The sequence below is a fragment of the Thrips palmi genome, unplaced genomic scaffold, assembly GCF_012932325.1.
Source record: "Thrips palmi isolate BJ-2018 unplaced genomic scaffold, TpBJ-2018v1 HiC_scaffold_10, whole genome shotgun sequence".
Lineage (NCBI taxonomy): Eukaryota > Metazoa > Arthropoda > Insecta > Thysanoptera > Thripidae > Thrips > Thrips palmi.
This window is the reverse complement of record NW_023144621.1, coordinates 7116742-7139414: the sequence shown is the minus strand read 5'-3', so window position 1 is coordinate 7139414 and position 22673 is coordinate 7116742. Positions and strand designations below refer to the sequence as shown.

Genomic DNA, 22673 nt, shown 5'->3' with positions numbered 1-22673 from the left:
GAAAAGAATGCAAGTAACGGACGCTCGCGTGTAGTGTGTGTGTGTGAGAGTGAGTGTGTCGGAGTGCGCGCACACTCACACAAAAACACACTTACACACAGACACACACCTATCTGCAACTTTAGAGCACTCGTACAAGTAGTCCTTCATTCACTGGCTAGTTCGCACGGAAACGCACCGGAGGCGCAAACCGGTCCGCTGCAGCAAAGTGCAACGCAAATGCAACCAGCAGCACACACAAAAGGCAAGCCGTACTTACGTCACGTCACAGTGAACGTGCTTTAGCATAGCGCCTGTTAGCATCGCAGGGAGGGATCCACAGGGAGAGGATGAGAAATTTACAGGTGCAGTATGGAAAGCAGTGGAAGAATCACAAAAGGAGGCTCAGAGAAAGAGGATCAGAAGGGAAGGGTCAGAAGGCGAGGATCAGAAGGGAAGGATAAGAGGGAGAGGTTCAGAAGGGAAGTGTCAGAGGAGGAGGGTCAGAAGGAAAGTGTCCGAGGGCGAGGATCAGAAGGGAAGGGTCAGGGGGAGAGGATCAGAACGAAGTATCAGAGGGCCAGTCAGAGGGAAGAAGGGTCTCAATGAAAAGATAAAGCAGATCTAAGCTGAGGGAGGGATCAGATGAGCAGGTTAGGATTTCCGGGGACCCGAACGATGCGGTGCCAATGGCACAGCGATCGTTTTGACATTGGGGTACTCTCCGCTCGGTACCTGGTACTCCCGGTACCTGGCTGGCGGCAGTACTCAAAGGGGCCCCATGAGGGGCGGAGGGGGCAGAGGGGGCCCGCGAGAGGCGGGGCGGCGACGCACTGGCGCCGAAGGCCGGCGGAAACACTCTCTGGGTGGCTCAGAGACAGCGCCAAGAATTCCCTTTCCATTACAAAAAAAATTACTAAAAAATTGAAAACATTTAGAAAATTTTAAACAAGTGGCTGCGTATTTTGGCTGCTGCTGGTGTGTGACTATTAGCGCTGGCTGCGTGCTATCAGCGTGCGTTGGATCGCGCACGCGGCGCGCGGAGCGACGCGGCGTGAGGAGATGTGTTGGTGGTTTTACACCCCAGTGGCTCCACACTGCGGAAAACAGTGACTGACCGCTGCCTCGAGACACCCTATAACGCAATTTCAATCATTCGCAGCCGATTTTTTTCGGGTTTTCTTTGCAAGTCGGGGTCGGTTGTGTCGAAGCGTGAGTCACACGCACATGGGGGCCGAGACCTGGCCGGGCCTATGGGGGCGTTGGTGTTGGCTCCCCCACCCCCGCCGATCCTGACCCGATCCCGGTGGGTCCCAGTCGGTCCCAGTGGCGGCGTTCTCACGACGTCCTCCAGGGACACAAATATTGCTCCGGGGACGCGCCGTGGACGCCGTGGAGGACCTAGATGAGTCAACCGTGGGGGGCAGGCACGGGGCAGCCAGTCGGAGAAACACGTGGAAATTGTTTCTATCGTTGCAGCGCTGCAGCCAACATACCGCTTGCCGTGGGAAGGAGTCCTCAAACCACACAGACAAACAGGCAGACAGACAGACAGACAGACGGACAGACAGACAGACAGACAGACAGACAGACAGACAGACTTGCGCGGGCAGGCAGACGGCGCTGCACCGAGGCGCCGGGCGCGCATCACTGCGAGCAAATTGCCTGACAAGTACCAACTTTTTTTTTCGTTTCCGTCCGCGAACGCCCCGCGAAAAAAGAGCAACAACTGCACGCGTGAAAATAATAGATTCAGTGGAATTTTGAGCAGAGCGGGAGTAGGTTGGTCGGTGTGTGGGCTGTCTGCATGCTCTCTGCAACCCCCATGCCGGCCAGACCCCATCGTGTCTGCCAATACTGCCCGCATCAGACGCAGCACGCTATGCGCAGGGCCAGACTGCGAAAACGAAGCGGGAACAGGAGGAGAGTCTCATTGACACACAGAGAGACAGCCGCAGACAGACAGGCAGACAGACAGACAGACAGACAGACAGACAGACAGACAGACAGACAGACACACCCTTAAAAGTCGCTTTTAAATCCAAGAAAATTTACTTGCAACGCGCGCGCGCGTGCCATAAAACATTCCAGTAAATTCACTTGATGCAAGTATACCTTAGTTCGAGAAACTATTTTTTGTGTGCACTTACAGACAGACAGTCATACACAGACAGACAGACAGATAGAACGCGCGTGCGTTGGTTTGTGAGTCAAATCGCTCCGCAAGCAGAATGCAGTCGAACTTGTCATTGTTGCGGCGGATCGGGGCGGCGTTCCGTTCTACAGTGCAGTGCGCAGGGCCGGCAGGGCGTAGGGCAGGGCGTAGGGCGCCACGCGTGCGTCGAGTTCCAAGGGCCGGTCCGGTTACTAATTGGCGCCAAGGGCTCCACCCTCGCCCTTGAAGTGTGATCTGAGTCTGCCAATCAGGAAGGTTAACCCGTCCAGTTAGCAGGGCACAGCGGCACGGCGGCATGGCCCTCTGGGGGCGTCAATAAATTACTTCTGCAGGCTGTCGCTTAGTCTCTCTCGCACTCATGAGGCGCTTCACAGTGGTCCAGAAGACCGGTGGAGAGCCAAAACTCTAGCTGCGTTTTAGCTCCAGAGTCACGTGGGACACGAACCGAACGTGTGAATCCATCAATGGATTCCTCGTTCGGAGAGGAATCCAATGGTAGGGTCACACGCTTGGTTCGAGCCCTGTTCAGCGACTGTGGAACTCAAGACGCGTCTCAAATTTTGACCGCCTCCTCCGCTATTCTAGCCCGCTGTGCGTCCCGTACGAAAGCGAGGGATACAGAGAGGACACGGTGCAAAAGACACCTTCGGGCACCGCGCCTGACACGCGATTTTTCCACAGTGAGACAGGCAGGGGGAGGGGGGGGGGGGGTAGAGACCCCTGACCACCGGCAGCCCGTCCTACCAACTTCGGCCATAATCGTAACGCAAAGTCGTAAAAATAACACAGGCGCCGGTAGCATCAATTACATGTCCAGCGTAACTGTACCGGACAAGCGAGTGTGGTACCCGACAGAGGTACCCGACAGAGGGGCTTAAACGCGGGGCGTGGCGTACAGTGTCGCCATAACTCTTGGCTTGAAACAAATACGGCGGCGCATCGCAAGACACTCCAGTCGGTCCTCGCACAGTGGGCCAGAAGATCGGTGGAGGCAGCCAAAATCCCGGACACGTTTTGAGCTCCAGAGTCGCTAAGCAGGACTTGAACCGAACGTGTGACCCCACCAATGGATTGCTCTCCGAACGAGGAGCCCCTTGGTGGTGGGGTCACGTTCGGTTCGAGTCCTATTTAGCGACTCAGGAGATCAAAACGCGTTTGACCGCTGGTCTTCCAGCCCACTGTACGGCAGGCCCCGTCCTGACGGGCCACCCGGGGGGCGGACCCACCGACCGGCCGACCGGACCGAATGGGGTGTCTGCCGGGGTGACGACACAGCGCCCGCCGCGGTGGTTGCTACACTCTAAAAACGCCAGTAGCAATCTCAAATAAAAAGGGAAAGAAATCGCACGGTGCGGCAGCTCGCTAGTGTATGAACCTGCAGCGAGACGGCGAGAGGCAGATTCTTCAACCTGTTTTACCCGAAGGCATTCGTGCGATTTTTTCCCCAGGCTTTTTCCCTTTTGCTCTGATTCTTCTTTTTCCCCGATGGATTTATGCTCGGCCAACGCGGCGAGAGTGATCGCTTGGCGCTACTGCCGATAGCCCCTTGGTCGTTATTGTCACTCCGTCACGACTGCCAATAGGCAGTGACTCACGACAGTGTCTCTCTCGCACACTCGGCAGCGACGCCCCGCGACGCCCAGAGAGAGCGAGCGCGACAGAGACAGCACACGCTGCGCGCTAGCCGTTCGCGGAGGACTATGTATGAGAATGTGGGAAGAACGGTGGCGGAATTTGTGAGAAAACGGACGCAGTAAACAAGAGATTCGACCACCGCTGAGATACAAGCCTTCAATAAAAAGAGCCGGCATAACTGAGCGAGACCGGCCGGGAGTCGAACCCGCGGAGTCAGCCTGGCGGAACTTTCCGGCAAAGCGAGGCGAGATTCCGGGAAAAGGGGCGGTATTAATCGCGAATCCATTACTTGCCACACACATTGTTGTTGTTGTTGTGGGTGTTGTTGACGTGGGCCGCGCATTCCTGCGTTGCGATGGAATGACCACTAGCACTTACTAAGGCCCCCGTTTCGGTGGGTGATTTCCACCCGCGTACTCTGCCAAGCAGTCTTTCAAATTTCCTCCGCCAGGCCTGGGCACACACCTCCCTGCTTCCTTTTTCGCAGTGTACCGTCGAGGGGTGCTATGCAAATGCGGCAATGGAACCATTTTTCGACGGGACGTTACGGTGTAGTGCTGGCTGGACTCTGATCTGATATGCAATCGATTTGCCCGCCTTCCCGCTGACCGCCCGCCAGCCCGGCAGCTCTGGCGGCTCTAGCCAGGCAGGGCTGGCAGGGCTTGGAGCCGGGGGCGCCACCCCCTACCTTTCGGCTCCTCCCATCCTGCAGTAACAAACGGACTCGCGCCACGCAGGTTGCCTACACTGGGAACGGGACCCAGCCGCGCGGACGCCATGGCGCCTAGTGGGCCAAAGCCTAAAGACCAGTGGAGGCGGTCAAAATCCCGGACGCGTTTTGAGCACCAGAGTCGCCTAACAAGACCAGGCGAACGTGTGACCCCACAAATGAATAGCTCTCCGAACGAGGAATCCATTGGTTGGGTCACACTCGGTTCTGGTTTTGTTTTAGCGACTCTGGAGCTCAACTGCCCGACTGTGCGGCGGTGACTGGGCTGCCCGAAAAGCGGAATCGACACTCACCTGAGTTTGTGTTAGTCCAAGAGATGCTGCTAACTCCGCCCGCTCCGGTAAGGCCAGGTACTGCGTCCGTTGGAAGCGCCTGTTGAGCTGCTGGAGCTGGAGTGAGGAATAGATAGTCCGGGGCTTTCTCATCTTTTTGCCCTTCCCGTTGACTCGAAGTCCGCCGTCGTCTAGGCATTTATCTGCAAGGGACAGCACAGAGTCAGAATGGCGCCCCCACTGTCCAAATTTAGGTTGTCACTTCATGACCATTTCAGGGTCAATTTCCCTCACTTGATTGTCAACAAAACAGAGTTGATGATATTGGTGTCACACCTATGTAATAAGAGTAGGAACTTTGATACCGCCATCAATTTGCTTTGACATTGTCATCAATTTCACATGGCAATAGCAAAACCTGGGATTCCGAGGCGACTCCTAGAAAATAGGCCCCTTATTCCAGGGTGGGCCTGAAAGTGCCAGGAACTGCTTTTGCAGTGAAAGTCATAAAAAATTGTCATCTGAATCCGTCATGAAGTGACAACAAATTTTCTCAGAGCACACATTCCACGCACGATGTAGAGCACACACTTAATGCTTTTGTACTTTCGTTTTTCATAACTATAACCATATTTGTGCATTTGTAAGCTACCCAGTTTAATTTAATGCATAAATTAGACATAAATTTTGACAATTGTACCTAGGAATTTATGTACAAATTTGTGCATTACTAATACCAGCACGAATGCAGCAAAAGTTATGTACAAAAAGTCCACGAGCATTCAGTGTGCAGCGAAGAAACAAAACGGGGCGATTTATGCTCAGCGACCAATAATAATGGTCCGAAATGTGGGTCACCCCTGGCAAGCTGGCAGCCAGCCTGGCAGCCCGCCACGCAGCGCACCGTGGACAATGAAGCCATTGAGCGCGGCGTCTGCGAGGGCGCAGATTAGCACACAAGCGAGAGGGTAGGACACGCACACAGCCGCGCTCAGTGTGCCAGAAGACCGGTGCAAGCGGCCTAAATTGTAGACGCGTTTTGAGCTTTAGAGTCGCTAAACCTGACTTGAACCGAACTTTTGACCCCAGCAATGAATTCCTTGTTGGGAGAGCAATCCATTGGTGGGGTCACACGTTCGGTTCGAGTCTAATTTAGCGACTCTGGAGCTCAAAACCCGTCCGGGATTGTGGCCGCCTCTACCGGTCATCTGGCCCACTGTGCCGCGTAAGTCTGACAGTGCCTCGTCGCTCAGCCTCTCGCGCGGCCCCGCGGGACGCCCGGCAAGTTCGAGAGCGACAGCTGACGTGCAGTGTTACTCCCGTCGAGACGTGTCGCCCGCAATGAGCCTGTGCTCCGTTTTGTTCCACGCTGCCTCCCCACCACACGCAATGCGGGCAGGCCAACATGGAAACACCTATTATGATTTTTCGGACACCACCACCAACACCACCCGAGAAAAAACTACATTCAAGTTTCCAATCACTACATTCCGCTTTTTACCACGTGCATATCACAAACAAGACTAATTGCTCTGAAAATAGTTAAGTGGCAAGTTGTAAAATGAATTATGCATCGTAGATTTTGGTTCAAACTATTTGACTCGTTAACTGGAAACTTTAAAGTCTTTGAGGCCAGGAACATATTCCTGACTGTATCAAAGGCTTTGGATCATTTTTGCTGGGTGCTGTGTTACACACACATTCATACAGTGCCAAGTTTTTTTTGCCAGGGAAAAAGTGATTGTTTTCCACACAGTAATAAATTGAAAATTTTGATTACGGTTTCGTCCCGTTTTGCCATATTTCGCACAGTAAATCAACTCACTAAATGTTTGTAGATTTCACAAGATTATTTGAGCGTCATGGGTTTAGCCATACCATTTCTTTGGCATTGCCATACAAATTCATGTGCACAGCATTCCGTGAGACTGCATACACAATCAGTCCGAGAGCATCAATTTTTTTTTCGCCAGTGTCGTCACCCGTCAGTGCTGTGAACGCCACCTCGACTGCAAACATCTACCAACGAGAGCCACCACCATCCTGCACACTAATTTAAACTCTGTCTGGCGCCACTCGATAACCTATAGGAAGATCAGTTTACTCTCGAGGTGTTTTAATAACTGCTCAGCCATCAGCTCAGCCTCTTTGAACGCTTTGGACGTGAGGAAGTCCTCTCAGAGGTGTTTCAATAACATCTTAGTCTTCATAAACGATTCAATAACAGCTCCGTCTTCAGAGACGATTCAACAACAGCTCAGCCCTTGGGCGCTTTGGATGTTAGGAAGTCCTCTCACGAGCGCGACAGAGACAGAGCGACGGTAGCGGCTGCTTGCCGTATCGCCGACCTAGCCCAACTGCCGATACATGACATGTCTATCCGACGCGGCGGCTTGCAGGCCTCCAAGCAGGCGGCGGCGCGGCGGCCGGCCGGGGGCGGAACGGGATGTATGAGTCCTGCGCTTAACAATCGGGACCAGATCGTGTGTCGCCCTATTTCACCCATGAATGACCCCGGGACCGCCCCACCCCACTCCGCCCGCCACGCCGGCCGCGCACAAGACACCCGACACGGACGTCCTAATTCCGTAGGGCTGGGCCATGCCTCGCCATGCCTCGCCCGTCGTGCGAACCCGCCACTGGACAAATTGGGTTATCAAGGCGCGCATCTCGCCGCCGCTCTGTTTGTTTACATGTCTCGGGATGATTCCGCAAGGCGGTCGCCAACATCACCGAAAAATCGATCTTTGATTCGGTTCGATTTCTCTGGCCGACTGTACGCCCGCCCGCCGTCACGGCCCCTGACAAGAAGGGGCGGGCGTGAAAAGCGTGTTGGTTTCTGGCATTGATTTGTAACACCGTGGCAGATGCCGCGTCATGCCGCGATACCAGTGCACCCACCGGAAGCCACACTAATCTACATGTAGCACTGCGGGCACTGCGGGCACTACCACCAGTCATCCAGGGGCAGTATGCATGAGCACTTTGCGATCCAGAAGTCTCCCACCCCCTTCCTGTGGTTCCTCTCTAGAGCCCTTCTGCCTATGGTATGCTGCTTCCGAACTGGATAGCTCTGTCTCACTCGCACCCGTCCGGGCCGGCCCGTGAGTGCGAGAGAGGCAGAGCGACACACAAAACCCACAAGGACACAAAGAAACACTCGGCGCGCGTTCGAGCGCTCCCTCGGGGGCTTCTTGTTCTACAATTAAAAGCCCAAGTCAGCGTGGCGGGGCTGGCGGGCTGGCCCGGCGGCTGGCCGCGCCCCGATGCCGACCGCCACACCGACAGAGGGAATGCACAAAATACACCGCCGGAAAAACGGACTCGGAAAAGGGGGACTCTAGATCGCCTCGCGGATAAACACCTCTCGTTCGGCCACCCAAGCCAGGCGCCGAAAAAACGCACTCCTCCGTGCACTCGCGAACATATACACGCACGTGGACTCAATCATACTTCATAGAAACATGGATAAACATGCACGTCGCACAGACATAGAGGCATACACACAAACACACACACACACACACACACACACACACACACACGTACGACGCGTACGCACACACGCGTGCGGACGCACTCACACCTCCCCTGTGGGTCGAATCATGACGAGCACAAACAAAACCGTGCTAAATGTGTTGCACAAATTAGCACAAATTGCTGTGAGACGTGTGGACGCGGCTGGCCCCGGGGGAGGGGGAAAGGGCTTGGGGGAGGGGGGCTTCCGACGACCGTCACGTTGAATGGTCTCGGAGTGAGACTTCCGCGGGCAACGCGGGGGTGGCATAGGAGTGCCTCCGGACGCACAGACAGGCTGGCTGGCTGGCTACGCACATGCACGCGTACCGACAAACGAAAAAAAAAAGCTCACGTAGCGATGGAATAAGAAGACGACAGCCCAAACCAGTCGCCGTTTCAACGTTTTCAACCGATATACCTTTTGTATTTTAATTTTGCCGCCTTTTTTGCGGGCCACACGGACATCATCACACTCCAACAGCACGCACACACGCACACACACATACATACACACAAACCCACACAGACACACATATTCCCGCACATACAGGCACTTTGCTCGTCTACACAGACACACCTACAGAGAGAAATACTTGTTCGCTAAGTCACATACACTCACGCACGCAGGCACACCTACAGAGAGAGATACTTGCTCACTAAGTCACACACACTCACGCACACTGACACGCACTCACTCACACACTAACTCACACATACATTCTCCCACCTACACGCTCCTAACGCACACACAGACGCTCACCCACACAGACGCACAACCCCTCACGCACGGGCAGCCCTCCGCGCCACGCAAACGCCTCGTCTATATTTCAGGGACCGTCATGGGAATTAACCGCCATGTCCGCAAGGGCCAAGGGCCAACGGAGGGCCAACCAAGGGCCCGCCAAGGGTCGGGCCGCGCCCTTCGTGTTGCGCCCCGAACGCGCTGAAAGGGCCCTCGGCACGCAGGGCAGTGCAGGGCCTTGCAGGGCTCTGCAGGGCTGGCCTGCAGTACCACCAAGGGCCCAACAACAACAACAGCAACAACAACATCGAGGACGTTCGTTTTAAACTGGGACCCAATTCCCTGCCGCTGCGGGTGACCCGGGCGGCCAAACACACATTCCGGCGTGTGGGTTGAATCGCCCGATATTTCACGCCGCAATCCGTCATGTTGTTGTTGTTGTTTTTCCGAGTGTTTTTCTTCTCCCCCGCGATTGAGATGAATGGGTTCATTACAGCAGCGCCGCAGAGCGACCAGGGGTGCCAACCGGGCTTAACTTAATTAACTGTTTTAACGTTGCCGCGTTGCCGGCCCTGGGATGGGCTCGGCGGGAAGGTCAGTGCCGACACACACACACACACAACGCAAACACATACGCAGTGGCACGAGAGGGCAATTTCGGTTTATCAATTTGGTAACTCTGTTTGAGGTCCCCGACACTGCTACTTGTTGGCGAAGGGACGCGCACCCCGACAGGCCTGTCGGGGTTTGGCATGTTTCGGGGGAAGCGTGCAAGGGGCGCGGCACGCGTGCGGACGTCTGTGGACCACTCCATCATTTTCGAATTTCCTCCACACCGTTTGGCGAAGGGTCGCCACTCGACGTCTTTGTACTCACGACCGACCCTCACACCCAGAAAACGCTTTCTTTGAATCACTGCGAAAGGATTGACTCGACATGATGTCAATTAGGACATTGATTCACACGTGTTTTTCCTTTTTAAAACAAACACAACAATGGCTTTTCTTGGTTTCAATGAAGTAACAATTTTCTGGGTGCACACTGCAGTAAATCAAAATCTCCGCGTACAGTCGCATTGCTTGTTTATTTGATGTTTATCGTCGCCTCCACACCCACAATGCCCCAGGCCTCCCCGCGCGCCAGACGCCATTTTGCGGAAAAGGGGAAGGGACTTCGAACAGTGTAGAGTCTAGACACTACTACTACGATAAACCGTTCCGAGACGTGCTATTAACTAACAGTTTGACATTGCCGGTTAATTTTGAGCATTCGGAAATCTCCGATTTAGAGTAAAGCCCATGGGAGAACAGAGTAGTCAAATTCAGATACATGTTATGGCTCCAATTTTGACTAGGATGGACCATTTCTAGAACATATTGACAAAATTCTGATCGTATTCTTACTTCTCTGTTCTCCCTGAGACTCTACGTCCTACGCCTGACACGAAAACTCGCGCTTACTCAAAACCCACAGTATCAAAAAACAAAGACTAGACAAAAGGTATCTGCTCAGTTCGTTGTAAAATTCCTGCTTACGGATACTTTTTTCGCGTCGCCAAACGCCAACGGACGCTGCCTGACCATGCACGCGCTTTGCACGCTTGGTTAATTACCCCGATAAATTTCCAATAAGTGTGTTGCTCAAGCGCCACGCGGCAAGCCAGGCAAGCCACGCGGGGGCAGCGCAAACATCCTCGTGATAAATTGAAAATGGAGCCGCTCACCCCACGACCTGCCTCACCCCGTTTCCCGATACCTTCCGGCGAGTACCTAATGACATGAGCTCGCGTCAGCGCGGCCACGAAGCTACAGCGTTCCAAAAATGCTCGATCCAGCGTTGTCACAAGACCAAACAGTACAGTCCCGAAAATTTTTCCAAAAGTTTCGATTCTTGTTTTTTAGACAGTTGCGCTGGTTACGGTCAGTTGGAAACAGTGGAAAAGCTCCTCGTATTCGTCATCTTATTCTCGCACACCTTCGTATTCGGTGACTTTACAACTGTCTCCGTTCTGAGTTACCAGATCTCGCAAGCGGTTGGCGTGACGACGAGAAAACAAACAGCAAGACAAAGTTTCCCCAAAGTTCCATCGCGCGAGACACTTGTAGCTCTCTCTCCCCGCTCACCGCGATTTACGAAACGCCCACTGTTCAGGTCTCCGGCTTCGACCCACGGCGGCTTCGGTTCGGTTCGGTTTCGGACACGGGCTACAACGTCATGTAATCGGATGTCGCGCTGCGGACGACGCGCGGGACGTCCCCGCGGCCATCGCGCCCCGCCGGCCATTGTTTTGCCACCCTCCGGCTTCGAATCCGCGGCCAACCACCGATCCACGCACTGGGACATTGTAACGCCCAACAACGGTGTACACTGTACCGCACTGGGACGGTTACACAGTGTTACATTGCGACGCCGGCGGTTCCAGCACGCCCCTTAACCCTTTCGGCTGTCGGGTCTCTGGCTGACTTCGGGCCCTTGACGCTTCAAGCCCTTGGGGCACTTCGGGGGCGGGGCCGGCGGGGCCGGCGCGCCGGGGTGTGTCCCTGGAGGGTTGCAGCCAGTCGCGTGGGCCCCGAGGATAAATCATGCCGACTGGGAGTGTCCGAATATCCGTGTCCATTTGTCGGCAACAACGGCGGACAAAACGGCCCTGCCGCGTGCGCACGGCCGGACCCGATGCCCGTGACGATTAGTCCGGTAAATCCGAAAAAAAAAAACGTCAAAAATTTTGACGCCACCGGAGAAAACCGTGCGCATTGTATCGCTTGACCGGAGACACGCCCCCAAAAGCGGAGACTTGGTCAAAGAGTGGCTCCTGCCGATAGCCGAGGGCCTTGCGTATTGTTTGTGACAATAATTTAATTTTCTGAAGCTCGGCCAAGAGCAGCTCAAAGGACACAAGCACACTTTTTGTCAGTAAGCCTGCATCCGAAAAAAGGACTAAAATAGACGTCGACAGACAACGGGCATAGCGTCACAATACGTCGCGCCGGGTTCTCTGCACCCGATAACGAGACTGCGTGTAACTAACTGACGAGCCGCGCGTTTTTCTCGGCTCGTTTTTACCTTTTTATTACTTCGGAAGCTCGCGACATCGCGTGTTCCCGCTCGCTTTGGATGGTGCAGAGATTACGCTGTGTCCATCTGTGTAGTTTGCGGACCGCCGCGTCGGCGTCCACACCTCTGCCAGAGTCCTAGCCACGCACCTGACACAATGTTTCGGGCGCGAGAATGCAGTCAAATGAACTAAATTGAAGCGGACAAAATTTGTCCCCGCAAGCTGTAATAGTTTCCACCATGGTTTCCCTCTAGTCTCATTGAACCAAACATTTTGCCCTTTGAAAAATTCAGACGTTTCAGCAAGCTCCAAGAACGCGAAACGGCACAAGTGACAATGTTATTTTGACGACAGGGTGACGTTTTCCGGTTCCCAGTAAGTTTTCAGCCAAAAGGCGCAATTCAGAGACGCAAGTTATCTAGTTTCGTCTTCCTTAGAAAGTCAATTTACTTTTCAGGGTGCTTGTATGAGAACCACGTTACAACCAAAAAAGTGAGTTCGTCATCAGAATAACTCTAGTCAATGGCCTTCGGCCTTTGTATTTTTATAACGACTTTGACTTGCCATTGCCAATTCTCTGCACATTGACGTGAGCATTCCTGGGTACAATGTCACACTCTTTCGGAAGTAAACAATCATGTGCCAGCTGCTTGGGTACAATATTAACATTTTCTGAAGTCAAAATGTTTGGTTCAAGCTCGGCGCTTTCCCGGTGACCCTTTCCACAGAGTGCTCCCTGGTGGTTTGAGGCTACGGACTTCTCGGTTCGACACTGTGGCACTGTCTCCACGACTCACGTCGGCTGGCACAATGAATTTGCAGGCGTTACCGTTGAACTGATGACACAAACACACACGCTGACGCACGTAATCCAATGGTGGCACTTTTTTCCAGCACGGCACTGCACTTGATCACTTGGCACTTGACACATACCCACTCACACCACTAGAATAAACACACACAACGTACCGTCCAGGTACGTGCCGTCGAGGTCGTCCTTCCCGGGCGACGGGCACTGGGGGGCATAGGAACCCAGGTGGTATCCCGGGTACGAGTTCTGGTGCATGGGGGGAAAGGGGTAGGCCGACAACGCCGACCTGGGCGACGACACAAAGGGCGGTGGCGTCTCGTGGGGGTGGTGGGGGTGGTGAGGGGGTCCGCCGCCGCCCCCGGGGGAGCCCATGCCCTGGTGCTGGAAGGGGTGCGAGTGCGGGTGATACCGCAGGGCCGGGTTGTAGGGCCCCACGGGCCCGCCGGGGACGCCATGCTGCTGCAGCTCGATGAAGGCGGACTTGTTGGGGTGCTGCGGCGAGCCGTCGTGAGGGGTGGCCGGCCCGAGCCCCAGCATGTGAGGGTGCTGGGGCTGCGGCCCAGGCGGGGGCCCGTCCAGCCCCTCGCCGGTGCCCATGAGCGGCGCCCCCAAGGGGGTCGGTGTCGGCGTGTTGGAGCCGCCGCCGCCGCCGCTAGAGCTACCCGCTCCGAACGGGCTGCCGATGTCCGAGAAATTCAGTGTGCCGGTGGCAGGGCGCGCCGGCCCTGGGGAGGGCGGGATGGACTTGGGGCCCTCGCTCACCACCTCGGCCACATCACTGCACTGCACTGCACACACGTATCCAGGCACTCGCACTTCACTTCACTCATGCATGCCGCATGCTGCAGGAACACACTCGCGCGCGGCTGGCGGCCAGGCACGCTGCAGGCACGCTGCAGGCTCGCTGCGCTGCGGCTCGGAGCGGCGCGCGGCGGACTCGGCACGGAGGCTTCGGACGGCACGGTGAGGTTCGCCACGGAGCGGCGCGGTACGGCCTCCCCTCGCCCGAGCACTGTCGTTAATGATAATCATGTAAGTGGAAGCAGTTTTTAGTCGGATTGAGTTCGCGCGGCGGCCGAGCGCTGCGCCACCGTCGCCTGCTTGCGCGCGCCGCCGCGGGGAGCGCCACTTGCCTGTCGCGGCAGCGTGCCGGCCGCGCTCTCATTGGTCGACGGCAGCCGCTGCCATTGGCCGCCGCCGCTCGACCAATCGGAGCGCGTTCCGCCGCCGGGCGCTCCTCCCCCACCCACCGGCGTCCCCCGCGCCGCCCCCGTGTCTCCCCCCACCCTGGGCCGGGACTTCCCCCCCTCGTCCGCCGCGTCCTTGCGGCGCGGCGTCTGCGTCACCTTGCCGCCAGCCCGCCCGGCATGAATGCCCGGCCCTACCGGCCGCCACACCGTTCTTTGCCCTCTGCCGGTGACAAGGTTGTCGCACGTGATTCGGAAAGGCTTCCTCGTCCGCCCTGAGCTCTGTCTCTGTCGCACCCACGGGGCGCCTCGCAAGGGCGCGAGAGAGACAGAGTGGCACACCCGCTCGTGTGAACCACACGACAGTCTGCCGCCAGGACCCGAGGCACCTTGTCTCACGGCGACAGTTTAAAAATGGAATTCAGATTTTCGTCCAGGCGTCTCCTGGCCGCTGAAAGGCGCTTTTTCTGAAACAAGGCTCAGCTACACTGAAGCTTTTTGGTGTAGGGGCATAACTTAATCCACGTTAACAGGGAAGGAGGGGTGGAAGGGGAGACTTTGATGGAAGAAGATAAAATTACTTAAGGAACGTCGCCTAAAATTTGTTCGATTTTCCGAGCAATAAGAAATTTCACTTTGACAGATAGAGTGCCCAATACCTTCCTCTTTACGATAAAGTCAAAAGTACTGAAAGTAACACGTTAATAGATTGGATTGAACTCACTTCATTGGTGATCTGATAAAAAAATTTGATCAATCCTGTTTGAACCCACAGAGTGAGTCGAAAGAAGCACGAATAATCACGAAGCCAATAATTGATCACTGTGTTTCAGTGCGATCCTTATACAGACGAGGGTTCGTACGACGGAGAACTATTGTCAGGAAGTTCCGTACATTCCTTACCCAAAATTCTGCTCACTTTGCGTACCAAAGTGCGGAAACTCTAACAGTGTGGAAGGACGTGGGGCTCAGGGCCAAGGTGAACGACGCCCCCCGCGCGGCGTGCCTTGGTGGCGCCGTGGCGCCGCGCGGACTTTCCATTCATATCTTTCCCCCAAAACGAGCCGGGCGGGCGGGAACCCTTCTCGGCACCGCCACGCCGCGCCGGGCCGCGCTGGGCCACGCCAGGCTGTCCAAAGGGTGGTCATTATACAGCGTAGGTGGCGCAACAAACCCTCCGAAGGGCGGAGTGCCCGCTCCACCCATTCAGCCCTTCGCAACACTCGTCAGGGGAAACGAAGGTAGTCTCACTTGTCAAGAGGGCGATAGTCCGGACGGACGGGCGGAAAGACGCGCCAACCGGGAAAAACGGACAGCCCAAAAAACAAACATTAATGAAAGGGGACAGTCGCCGCCCAGCCCAGTCACAGACGATTCAAAAAACAACTCAAAAGTTCTTGAAGTGAATTTGGCAGCGGCGTACGAAGAGATTTCTGCAAACAGTTTACGATCCCCAGAGCTGTTTATATCACTATGTTCCAAAGAAATTGCTTCGTATTACTTGAAAAAAAAGGCCTCATATGCACAATTTTTTTTGTATTCTTAGGTTTTTTTTTCGTAAGACTTTTAGGAGTGAAAATGATCGAAGTTTGTACCTACCACACGCTTCGCTCGACGCCAGCCGCGCATCCCAAAATGTTTGGCAGTGTCCACTGAAATTAAGGCCGGTTCTGTATGGCATTGGGCTCGTGTCCCCTGCACTGTTTGGCCCGGGGCTGCCACGGGCCTGCCTGCATAATGAGGTGTGACTGGCTGGACGTCACTACACGCCAAAAAAAAATGGTGATAAACAACTGGGGATTAAGTGAGGAGGCGCTGCCGGCTTAGCGCTCGCCGAATACATTTCCGCGCCGAAATACATTAGCTTCCTCCGGGGAGGTGTGCGGCCCGCCCCGCGGCGCCACGCCCCCAGGGCCGTTTTAATAGCGCGCAGGCAGGGCCGCCACCCAAGGCGGCGCGAGGCGCAGCAAGGCGGCGCGACACCAGAGGTAAGGCCCGGAGCCGCCGGACGAACGGACGGCCGGAAGGTGCCGTCCCTTGGTCCCTTCCCGGAGTTGCCACCCGCCCAGTCCAGGCGCTGCTGGCGCGTCGGGGTCGGCAACCCAACGGACAGCCGCGTGACCGGGCTGCGGTGGTTGGCCCAGTGTGGTGACGATCGAAGCGGCGCTTTTCCAATCTCGAATTTAATCGAATCTCAAATGATTTCCTTGAAATGAATCAAATATCACTGAAAATTTAAGAGTGTACTGAGTACTACAGAGCACCTTAGTGTGTAATGAGTACACACTTTAGTTTTCAGCTTCGGTATGACATTGATTTATGTCTAAAACGGGCGAGATTCGCACGTTTCTTGTTGTTTTGCCTCCACATCTTCCCTACCCACAGTTGGTCGAGGTGGTGTGGCATTGAGCGTTTTCTAGTGATCTCTACGCACGAACTGCCATCAAAGAGTCCGAACCCTTGTGACGCTGGAAGGAACTAAGAGATCGGGCTTGTAAGTCGAAGTTTGAATCTGAAACAACCAAAAGTTTGGAAAGTTGAGTTGTGACAAACAGCTGTTGTTGACGTACTTTGAAGTCAATGTGGTTGATCAACTCATTTATCCTGTAACGAATTGAGTTTTGAACAAGCTGATAACTAATAAGTCCCCCTAGATCTCCTTTCCATCCCCAGACTGGTGGTCGACCTGAAAGTAGGGCTAAGCCCCAACCACCTGCTCACATGCCAAAAATGTCTTTCAAATCAGAAAGTAAGAACTCAGTCCTTTTTTAGAAAATTTCTTGCGTGACTTTTTTCGGTTGCGCATGGTGGAAAAGGATCCCATTCATGCCTGCTGTAGTAGACTCAGTCATTCATGCCCGCAGTGACTAATGACTGCAGTCCTTCGCCAAATGGAGCGAGCAGAACCCGTGGGCGGATGGATGACCGTGTTTGTTTAACCGTCCTCAAGGTCGTTAGGGCTGCAGAATGGATGACCTTGCGGGGTGGCCTTGACCGACACGTTTTGGCAGACCGCGCTAATCACTGCGAGGGAGAGGGAGGCTCAGTGCAGCAGCAGGAGAAACAAGAAGAGGAACAAGATGATCAAGAAGGGGAGTAGAGGAATTGGAATAGAGCAATGAGAGCAACGACCGATAGAACAGGGAGTAGAGTGGAATCGTGGATCGGCAATAGAAAAAGCAGGGGCAGTAAGAAACAAGAGCAAGAATAACAGGGGAAAGAAGAACAAGAGCAAGAGAAATAGTAAAAAGGGGAACACACTAGGAACACATAGGAACAAGCGGAACGGGAACAAGAGGAACATTAAAGTTGACAAAGAAGAAGACTTACGATGGACAGGAAGTAAACAAGAGCAAAACGAACGATAAGAACAGGGGTAAGAAGAACAAGAGCAAGTTAACAAGAACAAGACGAGTGATAGGAACAGGGGCAAGAAGAACAGGGGTAAGAAGAACAAGAGCAAGCAGAAGAAGAAGACCACCGTGAGTCAGCATGCTGCTCAGCAGGGCAGCTGCACACTGTATAATCAGCAGGTCGCCCTCTCACCCGTTCTCTGTCTCTCTCTGTCTGTCTCTGTCGGCGCGAAGGGCGTGGCTGCGCGGAGTGCCCCTGCCTGCCACTCTATCGGCCTGCAGGTTGATTCCGAAAGTCGTTTTCGTCGCTCCGTCTCTCTCGCACTCATGGGGCGTCCCGTATAGGTGCGAGAGAGACAGAGCGACGAAAACGACTCTCGGAATCACCTGCAGGCCGTACCCGCACCTAGAGCGGGCGAAAACAAAAAGGGGCCGACCGTGCGGACTTGCTTTTCGGCTGTGGGATTGGCTGAATTCGGGCGCGAGATGACAGTGTACTGGCGGGTCGGCCGGGGTCGGCGTGGTGACAGAGCGGGTGGGAGGGAGTCTGAGAGGGAGGGTGGGGGCAGTGGGGTACAGGTCGATACGTCCCTTCACCCTGCTGCCCCCACCCTGTCTCCATGCTGGCACAGGGCCTAGGGGTCGAATGGGGCAGCCGAGTCGAGCCGAACCGAGTCGAGCCGGGTCCGGTTGCCGAGCCGAGGCCGCGCCGAGCGCGGTCCAGGGCGGCCTTCGCGTGTCGCATGCTGCCTTTACGCCACAGCCTAGCGTCCACCGCGGCCACGCACTGCGGAGTCTGGAACGAAAAGCAAACTCCAGTACGCAGTGCGGCTGGAACTTGGAACGGTTCGACAGCTGGAATCGTTACTGGCCCGGCGCTGCAGCGGCTGCAGACCGAGTCGTCTTCGTGGCTCTGCCTCGCTCGCACCTATGGGGGACGCCCGATGAGTGCGAGGCAGAGCGATAAAACGACTCTCGGAATCAGTCCGGGCGCGCCCGAGGCGGTGGTCCGGAGCGGCTGGAGCATGGCTGGAGGCTGGAGAAGTAAAGGTGCCGCCGCGCAGGGAGGCGAGCCGGCGAGCTGGACCGTGGGGTGGCCGGCCGGACAGGCGTGGCGGCGCGGCGGTCTGGCGGCGCGGCCCGAGGGGCCCGAGAGGGCCCGAGCCCCCAGGACCGCCGGGCCTCCGGGCCTCCAGGACCCGAGCCTCCGGGACCCTAGGTCTGGCGCCACGGGCGGGTCCAGGGCCTGATGGGGCACCGCCCGGTTTGCGTGTGCGCTGTGAGTGTGCGCTGTGTGTGCGTGTGCGCGCGCGTGTATGTGTGAGTGCTGCGTGCCTCCATTCCATGATCCACATCCACGTGCACCAGTGGATACGAACTCTACCATAGAACTATTAGAACAGTCCGGCCCGCGGGCCTCTTTTGTTTCCGTTCGGACCGCCCGAGGCTCATTGAAAGGTGGCCTACCCGCCAGGCACTGCCTTGCAGAAGACAGACATTTGACGTCGACAAACCACTGCTTGTGGTATCAGTCGCAGGGCCTGAGCCAGTGAAAGTAACACCCTGGAAACTAGGTGGAAACTGGTGCAAATGTCAAAGGACATCCTTGAATACAGATAAGGCACTTTTTAGGTGACTGAGATTTCGTTGACAGAACTGAAAGAACCAAACTACGAGTTATAAATTGGTTTTAACCGTTTCTGCTCAACCTTTTCAACAGTGCAGCCCGCGAGACTTGCCCGAACTGACGAAAAACTGGCGTCGTGGTGGCGACGCTCGCGATGCTCCGACCGGTCGGTCCGGGCCGCTAATGAAGAGGTGGGGCTCTCTTTGCTCTCCGAAACGTAATCAGCGAAAACCAATTGTCGGTTTTCCTCTCTAAACGGGCTGCTGTGCAAAGTCGGCGGACGGGCGGACGCTGCCGCGCCGCGGCGAACGGACGGGCACCTCACTGCAAGCCGGCCACCACGGCCACACCCTCCGCGTTTACTGCTCCCGAGAACGGCCGGCAAAAAGACTTCAAAAAGGCGGATCTCAGAGCCGCGCCGTAAAAAGCACCGACAAAAACGAAGAAATAAAACAAGTTCGCCTTTTAATACTAATATTGACTCATTTTTATGTGGGCCGCGTTTGGCATTTATTGCGGCATGTGTGTGGGTGTCACGGCAGGCGGCGTTGCTTAATCAGATTTTGTTGAAAGGGCAGGGCAAACTTTTATCTTCAACTCAGCCACTTGAAGACTAGAATTTCCCATTTCTTACAGAAAACTGAGACGTGGATCGTTCCAAAGTATGGTTCAAAAATTTAAAACAGTAAAAAATCGCTAAGTAAATGAAACACGAAAACATTCAAAATATCAAGACACAATTTGGACACAGAACGACCATTTCACTACACAGCAATCTTTATAACCTCGGAGAAGTCTGGTGCCGCGTGTGGTGGCGTGTCTCCTGCAAATCAGAGAGCGCTGTTTCTGAAAGACCGGCGCCGTGTCGGCTTGGAGCGGGGCGCCTGCCCCCACAGCCCCACACCTGCTGCAGGGCGGACGCCCGGCGGCGTCTAGGCGCGCGCCAAAATTATATTGCCAAAAGGGTCCAGGCGGCGACCGGCCTGCAGTCGCCACATCCGTTTGCGCCCCGCCCTGCCCCGCGCCTGGAGTCTCTGGAGTCTCCAGACCCGACTAGAGCTCAACCATCATTATTATTTTTCTGGCCGGGATAAAAGCAGTGCGGATACGTGGCGTAATAGAGGCCAGCGGACCGGTGACAGGCCCACCGCGTACACTGTAATAAAAGAATAAAAATTTCCTTTCTTTTTTTTTTAAAAAAAAAGTGACTTTTACTGAGTTGGTGTTGGATGTATTTAGAGAACGCTTTTGCTTCTTAACATCTCAGTACCTTTACATTTACCAGAAAATTTAGGAACTGAACGAGCCAGGTAGAAATTTTATTTCGCTCAACCGTGCATAGTTGCACACGTAGGGTAAAGCTGCTGTGCAGAGTTTTCTAGGTTTTTCAGAAACAAAATGTTTAGAAAACGAGCACGGTAATAGCTCAAGCTTTCATGCGGTTAACCTAAAAAGAGACACACACAAAATTTATTTTTATTTGCTCCAATTTGTGTCCCCGCCAGTGCACCGGCAGTCGGCCTCTCTTGCCGCCGCATCCATCCGCCCCTCCCCTTTTCCCTCCAGCCCCAGCCTGATCTGAATACGCATCCATTTTGTTTAGGACCACATTGTTAGCGATGCCGCCCGGCGATAAGCCCTGGCCGCGCCGCGCGACGGAGCCTGGCGCCGCGCGGTGCCAGCGCCACTGCTTGCCGCGGGGCACGGGGGGCGCCCCTGTCATCGCGGTAGCCGGGACGAAAGCGAAAAAAAAATGTATTTATAGCGTGTCCAAAGTCGTGGGAAAGCACGGGGAACAATTTTCGAAATGCCTGGATCAAACGGACTCCGTGATGTGCGGTATATTTATTGAATGATTTGGGGCATTCTGATACCAAAGTGTTTTGAGCGTACATAAGCTCACAAAGAAAATTCTTCGTAATTTACGAAATATTTCTTCGTCTTACAAAACTAAATAGTTTGTTCCTTACATATCCTCAAAATACAACGCAAAGCTTTTAAGCCTGGGTGATACGTGAAATGCTTTACAGTTTCTCAGAGTGTGCTCGTATTTTTCTGCTCTGCGCCAGGCTCTTTGATCAGACAGAGTATGTTTTCCTTGGACAGGAACAGGGCGAAGAAGATCGAGCGAATTATAGGCAGCGTGCCTTTCTCACCCTCACGACGTACCTAGCATGGTACACACACACACACACACACACACTGGCACGCACGCACGTACACACATGCACGGAGATCACAAACTCACACCAGGCTAATTACAGGCAATTAAAGGCGACTGGCCGTGCCGTGCTGTAAGCCAGCCAACCTACGCCTATACTGGGCTGTCTATGGGTGCCTTTTGAACGGGCAGAAACGGATAAAACGAAAGACGAGCTGGGTCCAGCTAGCTGAGAAATATGCAAGCAGATCCTGTGTGTCACTGATGTTTGGAGGAGGGAGTGTCGTAGTGACTTGACTTCGCGCTGACAAACAGGACAGACTGTCACTCTGACAAACTGTCACTCTGAAAAACAGGCTGTCACTCTGAAAAACAGGCTGTCACTCTGTCGAATACTGTCACTCAGACAAACAGAATACCAGCGACGAACAGACTGTGCATTTCTAACGAAAAGACTGTGTCTATCTGAGAAACAGAACGCCGCTCTGCGACGAACAGACTGTGTCTCTGACGAACGGGCTCAGTCTCGACAAACAGACCGTCACTCTGACGAACAGACCGTCACTCTGACAAACAGACCGTCGAACAGACGAACGCGCTGCCTCAGTCGGTCAGGCCGTCCCTGACGGACGGTCGGACGGGCTCACGTCAATGCCACACGTGGGTATAGGGCACGCTGGCACGCTGGCCCCGGGTCCAAGGCAGGCCGAGGCGGGCCCAGTCAGGCCGAGGAGGGATGAGAATTTTTCGGGTACGGCTTGGCGCGGCTTGGCGGGCAGCGGGCGGGTACGCTGGCGCGGCCGGGTGGAGGATCAACCGTCACGCGATTGCCAGCGGGCCGACGCCGAACCGAGTCGCTCTGTCTCCGTCGCACTCGTGGGGGCGTCGCGTGCGGTGCGAGAGAGACAGAGCGACACGCCGTGTTCCGAATCGGACTACAGCTGCACTCGGAGGGCGGGAACGGGACGCGGGGGGGGGGGGGGGGGTACACGCGAAATAGAAGCAGCGCTAGAACCTCGCGCCGCGACCCGCCTTGGCCTCCGAACACGTTCTCTTCTCGCTCGCTGCGGCGCTGCGGCTCTCGGCACGCAATTGTTTTTGGATTCGTGCTGCTCGAGCAACTGGCGCCCCGCCACGCCCCACCCCGCCACGCCTTGCCACGCCCGAGGCCCGGCGCGGTGCAGCTCGACAGGTTGAGTCCTCATGCAGGTGGCGCACGTGGAGAAATCAGCGTGTCTTCAGAGAACATCCTGCCACATACGCCGAACATACAAACATACAGACAGGCCAAGACAGGCAGACAGATAGACAGACAGACACGAAAAAGTGGGCCTCTTGAGCATTCAATTATTAAATTTGACTAGTTTTACCAGGTGTTATCTCCTCTCTTCTTTTTTTGCATTTTTGTGCGGTCGGAAGGCAAAGT

General features: G+C 55.0%; 2 protein-coding genes across 3 annotated transcripts in view; one reads left to right on the top strand and one right to left on the bottom strand.

The window, feature by feature from the left end:
• Positions 1-13823, bottom strand: part of LOC117654437 (homeotic protein distal-less-like) — a 38525-nt gene extending 24702 nt beyond the window's left edge. For both annotated transcript variants that reach the window (XM_034401065.1, XM_034401066.1), the window contains exons 1-2: positions 13078-13823; positions 4814-4995 (exon numbers count right to left, since the gene is read on the bottom strand). In XM_034401065.1, the coding sequence (XP_034256956.1) occupies positions 4814-4995; positions 13078-13516 (621 nt within the window). In that variant the 5' untranslated portion in view covers positions 13517-13823. The remainder of the gene's footprint in view (positions 1-4813; positions 4996-13077) is intronic.
• Positions 1-22673, top strand: part of LOC117654429 (eyes absent homolog 2) — a 212181-nt gene that overhangs the window by 128500 nt on the left and 61008 nt on the right. The window lies entirely within an intron of this gene.